At 38.9% G+C, this 14,611-nt stretch overlaps 1 protein-coding gene across 2 annotated transcripts in view; it reads right to left on the bottom strand.

The window, feature by feature from the left end:
• Positions 1-13,724: 13,724 nt before the first annotated feature.
• The window catches only part of Grasp65 (Golgi reassembly-stacking protein 2), a 33,552-nt gene continuing 32,665 nt past the window's right edge, over positions 13,725-14,611 (bottom strand). Inside the window, exon 7 of one of the 2 annotated variants that reach the window (XM_083129805.1) lies at positions 13,725-14,503. In XM_083129805.1, the coding sequence (XP_082985931.1) occupies positions 14,305-14,503 (199 nt within the window). In that variant the 3' untranslated portion in view covers positions 13,725-14,304. Of the gene's footprint in view, positions 14,508-14,611 lie in introns of both variants that reach the window. The other variant, XM_083129796.1, reaches the window with a different exon arrangement.

Genomic DNA, 14,611 nt, shown 5'->3' on the forward strand with positions numbered 1-14,611 from the left:
CAATAACATTTTGAAATGTATTGCAAAATATATTAGATCGGTGCGAAATACCTTTTGGCTGAGTTCAGAGCAAATTAAAATCTTCCATGTAAGATCTTTGATTTTACCTGCGATTACACCACTAAAAAAAATGAACGTAATTTTTAATATTTATAAGAATTATTCAATTTTTCTCCACTTCTCGGTTCGTTGAAGTGGAGATTTTGTAATTCAATATTTCCCCTCCCTCCATCGTTAATTCCAAACTGAATCATTCCGTTTCACACGGCGTGGATAATGAACACAATGGGATATGTCCAAAACTTACGAAAATTATCTGCCACCGGAAGGGTTTGAACCTACGACCATCAGATTGACAATCCTGAACGGTAGCCACTACCCTACAAGCTATAGCTCCTTAAAGCAGGTAGAAGAACCACTACACCACGCCTTTACCTTCGAATGAAACAACATTTTTTTTAAGCATTCTGTCCCTCCAATGTTGTAAATGTCGTTTGGTATACGTGTAGTTGAACTTTTACTTTAATTTTGATTTGCTTTCTTGTAGTATAACCGATATCTTCGAGAAATAATTTTCGAAGTGATTAAAAACGAGAATATCGGTAGTTGTGAAAATGCGAGTTATTTCTTCTAACTTATTATTGTGATTAGACATTACTAATGGAAAATATCTAGAGGCTTGAACATTACAGGACGATGTTCTTTTCCTGTGATACTGTAACAGACAAAATGATTGTTTACTGATGCAAGTCTTGTGTTCAGAACAGTCTTATGAAATGTATTTGCTGTTGCGTAAGGTAACACGAAATAATTACACCGTGTGAGAACTACCAAATCTGTGCGGCGGAAAATTTTATTCATAAAATCATGTCACATTTGACAGTATTAGTCAAGAGAGACTCGTGGGACACTGTGTTAAGGTGCTGGACTAAATCCTTCTAATTTTTCTTCCTCGAAGAACAACAATTTCTAAGGAAGAGCAACAGTGATGATCTTTCTTATTTCTTTTAAATGCTTACACTTTCCTTTAATTGGGTTAAAAATAAATAAGAATATTGCTTGCATTTCTGTCATTGACGTAGACCAGAGAGAAAGACAGACAGACAGACAGATATTACAAAATAGTTCAAATAGTGCGAGCGCCATTAAAAAGTCATGATAATTCTATGTTGCGTACTTAGAATTATTCATACAATAAAGAACATGTCTAATTGTGAGTTAACAAAAAAAAACAATAATAAAGATACATTTTCGCATCACGATTGCAGTTCGAGAAAGTCGGGACAGGGATTGAAAGTAACGCACTGTCCTGACTAAATCGGTGAATCGGACGTCTGGTAGCCTTGCATCAATGATTATAAAACTAAAACCACCCAATATTGCAGCTTGAAGACTTTTGATCAAGAAAAAGATTCATTTATGCAAGAGCAAAATTGAAATTTTTACACATTTCAAAAATCCACGATGTTATTTTCGTATTTATTTATTTATAGGTTCACATTTAAATATTTTAGGGTTCGAGGGGGGAGCATGGCCCACATGGCCCCTCCCCTGGGTACTGACCTTACGTAGACAGTGGGAGAGAAATTTTGGAGAACCTTTCTATTAAATTTAGTATTTACATTCACCTTATGCTCAGATAGGTTAAACCGTTTATTGACAATCGTGAACTTTTCGTTTAATAGATAATATTTGGTTTTAGACGACGGGAGAACATTTGTCGAATTTCCTTTCTTGCTCTTTTGAGAGAATATATACTTCTACAATAGCAATCGCGTTCGGAAACCGTGAAAAAAATGACTTGGTTTTCAAAGGCAGACAAGCTTGGTAGTCTAGCTTGCTCGCGATCAAAGTGACTCACTCACGCTATTCAAGGCCGCTTCTTATCGCAAAACCCTGTGCTTCGATGCACAGTGTCTGCACCGAGCACGTTACAAGTGACCAGAGTCGAATTTTAAAGAGAATCTGAACAATGGTAGATTTCATCAGAGGCGGCTAGGTAGGCACCAGCTCAACATGCAATAGTTTAAGTGATAATTCCTGACAAACAAAAAACCGTATTGAATAATTATTGGGATAGGGATAGTAATACGTGTATCCGCTCCTTTTTAACAATGTAAGCTCGAAGACAATCTGTATTCCATTTATTTATATTGGCAACTTGGTCAACCGGAGGTTATTTTATCGCCTTCGATAATCGAATTGTCTGATCGATTATTTTTTGTTTACCCAGGAACATGCCCCATAGGAGATTTCCGAGGCCGGGTTACGCTACTCAGTCGTAGCTCCCCAATTTCTTCACGATGGTGGGTTGCCACCGGTCCTATACACAGGCCGAGAACCTAGAGAGTGAGCATAGGCGGACTCGAATCCATGCCGTCCTGCAGTCCGAGTCCAAAGCACAGCTCCTTAGACAGCACGGTCACGGAGGAGGACTTTTCTTATTTTACCTTTGGCTAATCGCGACGATGAGGATGAATAATGAATAGAAAAATAAAGAAGGTCACTCACAAAGTAGAGGACGATCTTCAACCTCTTAGGTGACTAGTTCAAGCCCTAAATATGAGGATTTCAACTTTAGACGACCTCAATTTCAAAATTATAAACAAAATGCCTACTTACACTAAACTTCTCATCAAGGCCAAAATAGTGTGTAACTGTGAAACTACCCCTGAATACAAATTGACATTTTTTTCCATGTGAGTAAGAATTAAATGTGTGGCATACAGAGAAAGATGATACCTTTTGAGAAACAATTAACTGTACCCTGTCCCAGCATCTCTGGAGCAAAGCCGTAAAAATAGCGGAAGAGAAGTAGAGACAGGGGAGAGGGGATCGAGTGGACAGAGCCAATCAGTGCACGCTGCTGGGAAGGCTGGTAACTGCAGTGGTTTTCCTCACTCCACGCAATCCCATTCCTCTCACGTGTTCATCGCTGCTCAGATACTTGTTTTCGTTCACCTGCTCCAGAGATAAGTGGGACAGAGTGTAGTTCGCATACATGTAGCAAGTAAAGAAACTTATCCCAGAATGAAAATTCCACATAGTTTTAAAACGTTTGTTTAAGCAATGAATGACTGGAAATCTTGCCAAAATCTAGTGGTCGAAAATTAATTTCAAGACATTTCATATCTATTCACCATATTCCAAGTTATAAGGAACTATTTCGTAGATGTTCATGAAACCGTTATAAAATTACAAATAAAATATATTCACAAGCTTAGATATACTAATACGAAGAAAGAAATTCAGAGTTAAATTTCAAATGCATGTGTATAAAGTAATTCTAGAAGTACAGAGCTATATCTGAGTATTTAACTTTTTTTGCAGATACCGTTTACAATATTGAGGCGACAGAATAATTAGGAACTGTAGCTCCAAGAAAACAAAGGGCGTAGTGTATTGGTTAGAGTTCTTGAAAGCATTGCGGTGCCATGTTCGATCCTCCATACTAGATGTTCCTTAAAAAAGAGTCCCTTCCATTAAACAAGAGCATGGTAACATTATTTGTAATAGCAGTATATAGTGGCTACATTGTTCTGCATATGGAAATAAATGAACTGACACACGTTCAACGGGATATTTTATATATAAGATCGTGAATTATGACACTCTAACGATAATTGTGTACTGCTTCAAAAACATTGACAAATATTAATGAAATAACTATTTATATGTGTGGCAATTCAGGACATGCTAATTTGACCCCTTTTCCCACTTGAGTTCAATGCAAGGATACCTCCGCAAATATCGAATGAAAAGTTCTCACCATGTGCAATTCTCCATTAAATGTTTTCGCCGAGTCGTACTACCTTCGTTTTCTTTGTTACAAACAATACTTGTTTGCACATTACATGCAGGAGAGTTACATCTACATTTCACATTGGTCAGCTCCTTCTACCTGGGTTAAGGAGCGAAAGCTTGTAGGGTAGTGGCTACCGTTCAGGATTGTCAGTCTGATGGTCGTAGGTTCAAACCCTTCGGGTGGCAGAAAATTTTCGTAAGTTTTAGACATATCCCATTGTGTTCATTGTCCACGCCGTGTGAAACGGAATGATTCAGTTTGGAATTAACGATGGGGGAGGTGAAATATTGAATTACAAAATCTCAATTTCAACGAACCGAGAAGTGGAGAAAAATTGAATAATTCTTATAAATATTAAAAATTACGTTCATTTTTTTAGTGGTGTAATCGCAGGTAAATTCAAAGATCTTACATGGAAGATTTTAATTTGCTCTGAACTCAGCCAAAATGCATTTCGTACCGATCTAATATATTCTCCAATACATTTCAAAATGTTATTGAATGTTTCATGTCGATAATTTGACCAATGCATCCATTCTTGACGCTCAGACGATATTTTCTGCAACTACCTCTTCTCTCCAGTTCCTTCTCCTTCTTCTCTCCCCTATTTCTGTTCTGCTTTTATCTCATATCGCCTTCCCTACTTTTCTCGCATCTTATCTCCATCCCACTCTTCTCCACTCCTCTTATCTCCTTTCCTGTCTTAGATTTCAGACTCCACTGCACTCTCTTTTTTCGATCTTCTCTTTTTCTCTGCTTTACTCTACTCTCCACTTCTCTCTGCTCGTCTCCTCCTCTCCTCTCGTTTTCCTACTATTTTCTCTTCTTTGTTCTTTTTTTCCTCAACTCTCCTCGAATCTTTTTCCATTCTCCTCACTACGTCTCCTCTCCTCGTCTATCCTATCTTTCTTCTCTCCTCTACTTTTCCTCTTCTCCTTTCGCTTTCTCTTTCTCCTCTCCTTTGTAAACTTTCGTTTCCTCTCACCTCTTTTCCTTACTGTAGACTCATCAGCGATGAAATACTAGAAAACCTATTTTTTTCTTTCAGAAAGAATTTTGTCATTTGCGAAATAATAGTGATATTTTTAATAATTTTATACAATAATACTTGTTTATATTTCTTTCGCGTATTTTATATATATATCTATTGTGAATGTGGCAACCCTGAAATTGAGCCTAACTCTTCACGCAACCCACCAACGGCTTGTGTAAATTGGGTTGCCTAGTTTAAAATGTCGTTGTCCTAAAACTTTTGAGAGACACTGTACAACGTGTAAAAGGTTGTGTAAATACAGAGAACACAAGTACTGCAGAAAATTTTACCCTGTGTTCTTTAGAGGATTTACAAAAAAAATATGAGAAACCAATCCCCTATCTGTCCTATAGGAGATAGACTGGGTGACCTGAAAGACTGGGCTTTCAACCATTGCAGCGGGGGGCGAGGGGACAAGGGAGGTAGAGAGAAATCTTCCTTTTCCTTGGGCCGGCCGTTTCTACCTGGAAACTGGTCTGGCGGAAGAAGAGCGAGCTATCGACCACAAGGAAAAAAACCTTGGGACGAAAAGTCCCCGCGCAGCTTTCCCTTCTTCCCTCCACCTCCGGTCATAAGGAAGCAATGTCCACTCTCCCCCACCCCTACTCGCGGGGGTACGGTGCACAGCAGTCGCGGGTCTGCGCAGGTTGTTTTGCTCGTGGTTCCACTATATCCAGCCAGCTTTGCCCGCGGAGAACACCGATGGGCGAGAAGCGCGTGGAAAAGAAAGTGTTGCGTATGAGCTGTGGTGGCTTTAACAAGACAATAAATATTGTGATTTGAATATAATTCGAGATGTGAGATTGATTGATCTATCTCTGCTAGACTAGCTACTCCTCAGTGCACGTCACTGTTTATTATTTTCTCTTCGAATGATAACGACTTTTGTTTCTGACAGAAACACACTTGTTTAGGGGTGGTGATCTCAAAAGTAAAAGCCCATAAGGGCCCATACTGAACTCTTAACTTGGGCTCCAGTATAGTAGAAGTTGTTAATGTGACAAAACCCGACCTGTTCAGGACTCCCTTCTCAGGATTAAAAAAGGACAACAATATAATTTGCCACTGGAAGAAAATCCAGTTAATCATTTTACAGAGTTGTAGTAACTCGTTTGAAAATGCCTTGTGTATGATTTCGTTTTAGTTTTTAATTCAGTTAGGATGTGTGTTGGTTTGTTGTATTTTCTGCAAAGTTCAATGAACTACAGGCTTTCGTACTCATCCGGTCGATCATACAACACTCGCAACATTCGCTTTCTTGTTCTGCCGCTGCGTGCCTTGAAACTTTGGTCTTGGGGTTGGTGGAACAGGTGGATGTGAGCTGTTCCCTCGGAATCTATTTCGCAGCGTTTAGCCAAGGCATTTAGCAGACGCTTAGACTGTAGAAGATTTTTTCAGTTCGTTATGAATGTCAGACGCAAGTTCTCAACGAGATTAGGAACTTATGGACTTTCTACACTAAAAAGTATCACTTATGACGCGATTAAACTTCAGCACATAGCAAAAACTGGAAGAAAACCGAATCCGCAATATCTCTCTGAGGGAACAGCTAGATTGTTCAGCTTCCGTGGTGCCGTGGGGATCGTTTACCTTCGCGCGTGGTCCGAAATACTCGGCGTCGGTCAGTAGAGGGCATGATACTAAGAGACCATGGTAGAGGATGGGGTGAGAACCTTGGGTGAGAACCATGATGCGTTGGGGGTAGGTGACGTCAACAAACGTCCAGCCACGGTGAAAGATTTTCTTCAGTGTTACTTTTGGAAACGTTGATTTCGGGAGAAAGAAGTGTTCTTATTATGTTAATATAAATAATTTAAATAGCCAAAAAGCGCAGTAGGTAGGAGGGAACAGCCTGTTCCCTCTGTTCCATGGAGGGACCGCCACTGCCAAGGACTATAGGGCCATCCTGGAGGACCATTGCACCCTATGGTTCAGATATTGTTCTGGATGGTGGTGCAGTATTCCAGGATGACAATGCACTGATGCATACTGCTAATCAGGTTACAGAATGGTTTGATAAGCATGGACGTGAGATTGAACATCTGCCATGGGCCGTCCAGTCAAAGTCCCTGAACATTATTGAGCCTTTATGGGGTCTTTTGGAGGATCGTACATGGCGACCTTTCCCTCAATCATTGAGCCACCTATTCTGAGTGCTCTAAAGTTCGACACCTGTGTTGAATACTGGACATGCCAAGTAAAACAAATGCACATTACCAATGAACAATAGTATATGGAATAGAAATGAGTTGTCTAAAATTCAACTTCCTATGGCACTCAGAACCAGTGTTCAAACATCCCCTGTTGATTACTATAGTCCCATAGGCATGTTCAGACCCTCTAATTAGGGGGGGGGGGCAAAAGCTTTGATGAAAGTTCAGTCGGGAAAGAAAAACCTCATTGTATCACCGTTTTAGTTTCATTGCATTGATGGGTATATACAAACTGCAGCAACATAGAGGCACCATAACAAATAAATAAATTGTCTCTGAAATGTGCCACGCTTCCTTTCCTCCAAACAATTGTGTTCATGCATTTAAGACAAAACTGTTTAGCAGCAAGAGTCCGAAGTACTTAGTAGTTATAACATCTCTGGTAATTTACAATGCATTACAGAAAAGAACAAAATTAAGAGCAAGAAAATTTTTAGATCCAAATTTTTTCAAACTGAAAATACTGATTTCATATGGCACAAAAAAATTCATGGGGCGCCATGACATTCTCTTTTACAATTTTTTTTCATTTAGATCATTCAGCGCCCAGGGCCAAATCCCATTGAACAAAATATATTTTTATTTGTATAAAATTTGATATCGAGGGGGGCAATTTCCCTTTGTGCCACCCTGCAGGTGCTCTTGGCCGTCTGGAAGGAATAATGCAAGAAAGACGTGAAAACTAATTCCATATTGAGTATCCTTTTGTCCTGCTACCTTTATATTCTACTAGTCTTGCTTTCAGTTACCTCAATGTTTGCCCCCTCCTGAACCCCTACAATTGATTTCCATCCAAGGTTGGGGATGCCCCCCCCCCCTCCCTGTGGTTGCTTTGAACTTAATTGGCTCGAAAATACCTTATCATCTTTACAAGTACAATATCGTTCAATAACAGCGATAAGATTCCTCTACACTAAATTTCTAGGTTAAAGTCGTGGACGTCTGGAAGGAGGAGCAAGGATGGTCACACCTCCCCCTTAGAAACCGAATGTCAAGCTAAAAAGTATATGTTTCACACGTATAATTTGATTTCAGTCATAGTAATTTACATTAATGCGATAATTTCAAATTCAAGTGTTTTTTTTTTTTTGACTGTCCCTCCGTGGAAAAAATCTGTGGGCGTCCATGTTTAGGGGGAGCAACTGCCCCCTTGTGCACACGCCTATGTATAGTCCATGCAGCTTTAAAACAAAGTAGATGTAGTCAATAGGTTACCAAAATTTGTATTAATGCACGCTTTCTATTTGTCAGCACTTGCCCCTTCCTCCCAGCACGCGTGTTAACTTAAATGTTCGATATTGTAAATATTAAAGTACTCCCTAACAGTGAAACGGATAACCTCGACATGCCATTAAGAACAAAGTGATTGACCCAGGCCTATACCCAAGGGGAGCCACAAGGAGACAATGGACCCTCCTCCATCGAACCATGAACAATTTTAAGGCGAATCTATAAAAACAAAAGTAACATTGATGATTTTTCAGGTTTTGCAAGAATTTCGATTTTGTCCTTGCATAAAGGAATGAGTTGTTTGAGGAGAGAGGTGTAGACTCCAGAAGTCTGCAATATCTGGTAATTTTAGTTTTATAACTATTAATGCAAGGCTACCAGACACACATTAATTTTAATCCCTGCCTTGAGACTTTTTCGAATGCAGTCATGTAAAAATGTCCCATTTTTAGAAATGTTCTTCATTATAAGAATAATTGCTAATTCATATAATTTAATTTGTACATATGTTACATTATAAATGTAGAACTATCATCGCTGTCCAATGATTCTGGTGCAAGAAAATTAGAAGAAATTTGAAAACATTGTTAATTTATGGAATACAGTATTATTCGAATGCTTCCTAGAATGGAATGTAAACAATACACACCAAGCTGTATGCCACATGACAGCCTTTGTCTGCAACGTTTTTTTTTCATTTTCATTCTCAAGGCAGGGATCTCTCTCGTGGAATTTTATATTTTTTATTAAAATGGACCATAATATTGCAACTCTGTAGTTGTACATCTAAGTGCAATACTACCATAGCGATCCTGGTCACATCTAATACTCGAACAGCATTTTGGGGTGTGATGGTTGACCTCTTTCAAGGGCATCTAAATGTCAACCTTCATTCACGTAGTATAGCCTTGACTGCTATAGGCCCACAATGTGAATTTTGCCTCCCGTGTACCTTTTTATGAACAAAAATAATACAGAAACATTGGAAACTCCCTAGGTAACAATGTATTTTCAATGTTTTAATAAACATGAAAATAACATTAAAATCCCTTGTTTAAAAATGCTCACCTTTTATTATTACGAGAAATCCTGATGGATCTTATAACACAAAAATTGAGCCAAGAATGTTATGCCTGAGATTATAAGCAACATATTCATGTAAAGGAACCAAAGTTTTCATTGTTGTGCTTCAATAATAATAAAAATGTTGATATTTAGTGATACATTACAAAAATTACTTGATTTATGTCAATTTCCTTAGCAATTATGCTGAATAGCATATTTATGCGTGTATAATCTGCACCCTGTTTTTTGAAAGGGAAAAGTGACAAACAATTAATTATAATGTTATATAATGTGCAGTATAATCCAGTTTCAAGAAATTGCTTTCTTAGTTGTAGGTCGTAAAGTTATTGTTATGTTGATCAAGAGTGAATGACATCACACCTATTCAACGAATCACTTGTTGCTATGTGGACCAAGAGGAGAAGAATATCATTTGTGTATGCCATGAGTTATAAACCCACACCACTTCCCCCCCTCTCCCTCCACTGTGTTTAGCATCCCAAAGCTTTCACCCTTTAACCACCTTATTTATTCTGTAATAGTAGACAGCAAGATCAAAGTTATGTTATGGATTTCCAGTGCTCAGGAAGTTGTTTTCTATTATTTCTTGCCCAACAAATACCACTGATACACATCCCATGTGACGGGAGGTGCATTCTCGAATTCTGCCAGAATGGCACGGCTTTTCTTGAGGTCGCAGAAGATTCATTACATTACAAAGCAAAAAATTGTGGGAAATGGCCTTCAAACTTCTATATGAGGTTTTGCTCATTCCTTTTTTACTTTTTCTAAAATAAAAAAAACCTTCAAAATATGTACTTTTTCCTGACTAACATAACATTTATATGAGATACATTCAGGACCCTTAAATTAGCAGTTAGCAGCACAAGATTTCGTCCATTAAAGCATTTACACACTTTGCATTATGATATACAGGGTGATTACAAATGATTCATCGGCTTTTGCGGTCTTATAGCTTCAAACATATAATGCCCATCCGTTTGTACTAATAACCAATGAAAAGAGCATATTTTAAAGTTTTGTTTATGTCATTGCAGGTTTCACTGTGATGCACCTGCGGCAGGGTGATAACAGTTTGCAAATGGCGACTAATCAACAGAAAGCATTTTGTGTGTTGCAATATGAGAAGACTGAATCTGTCACTACCGTGCAACGTGCATTCCGAAGACAGTACAGCATACAGCCACCAACCCACCAAAGCATTCTGCCGTGCTATCGACAGTTCAAGGACACAGGTTGCCTCTGTAAAGGAAAAAGCTCCGGACGACCAGGTGTTGCAGTTGAAACAGTGGAGTTGTGACCGAGAGGTATTCCTTCGTAACCCAAAGAAATCTACACGTCGTGCAAGTCGCGAACTGGGCATTCCTCAGCCAACTTTGTGGAAGATTCTGCGCAAGTGATTACATCAGAAACCATATCGCATACAGCTGCTGCAACGTTTACGGCCAAGAGACCGCACCATCAGATGCAACTTTTGTGAACTTTTCCTGGAAGCAATGGAAGAAAGATGACGAATATACCCCCCCCCCCCCCGACTCGTGTTCAGTGATGAGGCGACGTTCCACGTAAACGGTCACATGTATCATCACAACGTCCGCATATGGGGCACGGCAAATCCCCATTTTACAGTGGAGATTGAAAGAGATTCTCCAAAGGTGAATATCTTCTGTGCTGTTTCATGTAGCAAAGTAGAGTGCCACACACGTAAATTTGCCGTTGCGTAGAAACGAATTTTCGTTTCGTCTCCCTCTCTCTTAGCATCATGTGTTCTACCCTGCTCGAAAACCTTCGCTATTGTTGCCACATTGTCATTCCATTCCTGGACACACTCGCGCAAACATCATTGAAAACAATTGAATAGCTCTCCAGCTCGCGGTTCCCACCGTTCGGTAGGGACGCTAATGTGGCAATATAGCACGGCGTAGTGCTTGCTTCTTTTATGCAGTGCATGTTCATTGGCTAGCTAGTAACTAGTGTTGCCAACTGTAATAATGAAGCACTATTTCTGTCACGGAAGGGGAAAAGGCAGGTAAAGTGGCGGTGAGTTTTGTTGGATTGGAAGCACCATATTTTTATTTTATACTAAGTATTTGACCGGTTTGACGTTGTGTGCGTGTATTGCGTGTGTGTATGTAAAAGTGTGTGTTTGCTAATGAACGTTAAATTCCATAATGCCTCCAGTTCTGTCGAAGTTGAAATCAAAAACCTTGCATAGCCAAGCTCGGAAAATTCTAAGCAACGTGCACGAGTTCATGAAGGAGGAAGCCAGTCATGGTGTTAGCATCCCAATAAAGCATTTTGGCAAGAGAGCAGCGAACAGCAGCAACAAATTGTTCATATTTCATAATTTTGGAATTATTCAAAATAAATAAATTATGTGGTTCCAACATCATTTCAACTATGGCTCCGGCACGTGTTCTTCTAGAAATTGCATAGAGGAGGCTGTCATTTTTGCTGCTTAATGCGATACATATTGTTTTCTGTGTTAAAATTGCCATGCTTTGATGGGTGACCAAGTTCATAGCAGGGCCGGCGGAAGGGGAGGGCGAACCGTCCCATCGCCCAGAGCGGCAAAATTTGAAGAGAAGAAAAAAATAAGCCTATTGAAAACTGTGATCGAGCGAGATATTCTTTTGCGCTGAATAGTATTGAAATAGCATAAGAAGTCTCATTATTTATTTTATATTTTGATGTTTTAGTTAGGAATATATTGATTTTCAATTTTCTGTTGCTGCGTAATGACCGGGGGGGGGGGGGGGGTCGAAATAGAGCGGCATCTGCCGCCACCTCCCAGAGAGGCAAAATTACTAGCGCCGGCCCTGGTTCATAACAAAAGAAAAAGCCGCGCAGCTTATCGTCTAGTGGCAGTATATGTACTTGTTATTGTTGTGGAAGCCGGCATCCTTTGTAAATGTACAACAAAGGCAACCGACTGTCGCCGATCTCAGAGAGGAAATAATAATACTGCTTCAGGAGGAGTGTTATGGTGCAATTGTAGCGGTTTAACACGTTGGCATGTTATTATCTGCCGTTGCAGTTCCATACCAGTGTATACGGGTTTTGGGAGTGAAAAGTTAGAACGCCACCAGTGCATTAATGCAATGAAAAATAATATATATATTTTTTTATTTTGTTTGAAATCACTCAAATAAGGAATCGTATGAAGAAGTCTTCTTTGCAGCATTTTTGGTAATTTTACTTATGTGTTAGTTCATATTTTGCGAATTTTTAGTCCATATGTATGTAGCTACATACATAGTCACTTGTTAGTACATATTAATCCTAGTCCTGGTATAATGCATGACGTTTAAAACTCAACGTTAGATAGACCTGAATTCTCTAATTTTATTGTTGTACGTAACAGCTGTGCATCGGCGCACCGCAGCGATTTTTCTATCTGCTCCATTAGCAACACTGCTTCTTTAGTTCTGTCGCGCATTGCACGGCAGAATTATCTGCGCTGGACTCTACCTACACATGTTGCAAGACTGGTTGTTTCCTCAACTGATAGCTGATATCCCCAACTTCATATTCCAACAAGACGGAGCTCCGCCTCATTGGTATAGAGAAGTGCGTCGCCATCTCAACGAGGAACTTCCAAACCGGTGGACTGGGCGCTGCGCTCAGGATGATTTGGCACTCTTCAGGTGGCCCCCAAGGTGTCCTGACCTTACAGTTTGTGATTTTTTTCTTTGGGGATACGTAACATTGCCTGAACTCCAGGATCGCATCACTGATGCGCTGGTGAACATTGACAGGGACATGCTCGAACGTGTATAGGTCTAACTTGACTACCGCATAGATGTTTGTCTTGCAACACGAGGAGAGCACATAGAACATTTGTAATGATGTGTAAGAAACTTGAAAATGTGCTTTTTCATACAATGTATCATTCACTATTTTTTATGTAATACTTTGTGCAATACATTCATCCAAAACCCGATGAATCATTTGTAATCACCCTGTATATAATATTATTTGGCCAGTAATACATTTTAATTATTATTTTATTCTTCCTAATCTTTTCTTTCATCCAAAGTACCATAAAAATCAGAATGTTCCTTCATTTTGTGATGAAGTTATTTCAACATTAGTGTCACCATCTTGAATGGAATATTCTTGCCATATTCAGAAACAGGATTTAAGCTTTACAATGATATATAACATGACAGGGTTAAATAATCATGAAAAATCAATGCAAGTGTCACAAAAATTTTGGAAAAAAAAGTGCAAATTATACATGAATAAATACGGTATCTATACAACTGATATATCTCAACATTTCTAGCATCAATAGGAAAATTAATTGTGGTATGGAATATTCTAAAATTCAGTAGGTAGATAAAATAAAACCATGGAAGAGCAATCCAGATTTATGTGCAGTAAACTGGTAACATAACATTGTATAAACCTTTTTACGGGACATTGTTTCTTTAAAAATCACATTTGTGGGATACTAAATCAAACAAATGGACATATGTATCTTTGTAGTTTTCTTTTCCTCTCATCAGCATTACAACATAGGAAATATAGTCTTTCTGATTTCATTAAAAAAGAGAAGTAAATTCATTTGAATCGTACTTAAATGATAGTAACTGTCAAAGCTCTGATTGCAGTTGTACACATACATAATGTAAAACTAATAAAATCTCCAGTTATTTACACAACTTTCATACACAAAAGAATAGTAACGGTTATCTGCTCCTTTGATTTTACCACCTTATATAAATACAGAATAATATTTCGATGAGAATATTTACAGAACAAAAGCATATAACAACATAGTTGACACGCACACCACACACTTAGCCAATATCCTATGTTACCATTTTAAAAATTAGTCACATATTTTTTTCTCTCTTTCCGTAACGTGTAATCAAAGACTATTTCCAAAACGAAAAAGTAATGGAGCTATAGATAGCACAATGTGAAATGATTTAGGCACTGTTATTTGTTGCTGACACTGGAACTGCTGATCGAGGTGAATTAAGTTCCGGGCTGTTTCCGCCGACGTTAAGCCCCTCGAAAGCACCAGGTGGGAGCGTAGCACTCACAGTGATTGGTGGCATGCCTGGTAAGGAGATGGGTGTTGTAACCGGCATTCCTGGTATGTTAGGGATGGGAAAAGATGAGGGGCTACCTGGAAGAAGTAGAAAAAATATTAGTACTTTCAAATTTTCTTCAATGTTTTCAGCTACGCAACTTATAAATTATGTCAATAGTATACAAAATGTGGTGGGGACT

The sequence above is a fragment of the Lepisma saccharinum genome, chromosome 1, assembly GCF_977018435.1.
Source record: "Lepisma saccharinum chromosome 1, izLepSacc3.1, whole genome shotgun sequence".
In the NCBI taxonomy this organism is placed as follows: domain Eukaryota; kingdom Metazoa; phylum Arthropoda; class Insecta; order Zygentoma; family Lepismatidae; genus Lepisma; species Lepisma saccharinum.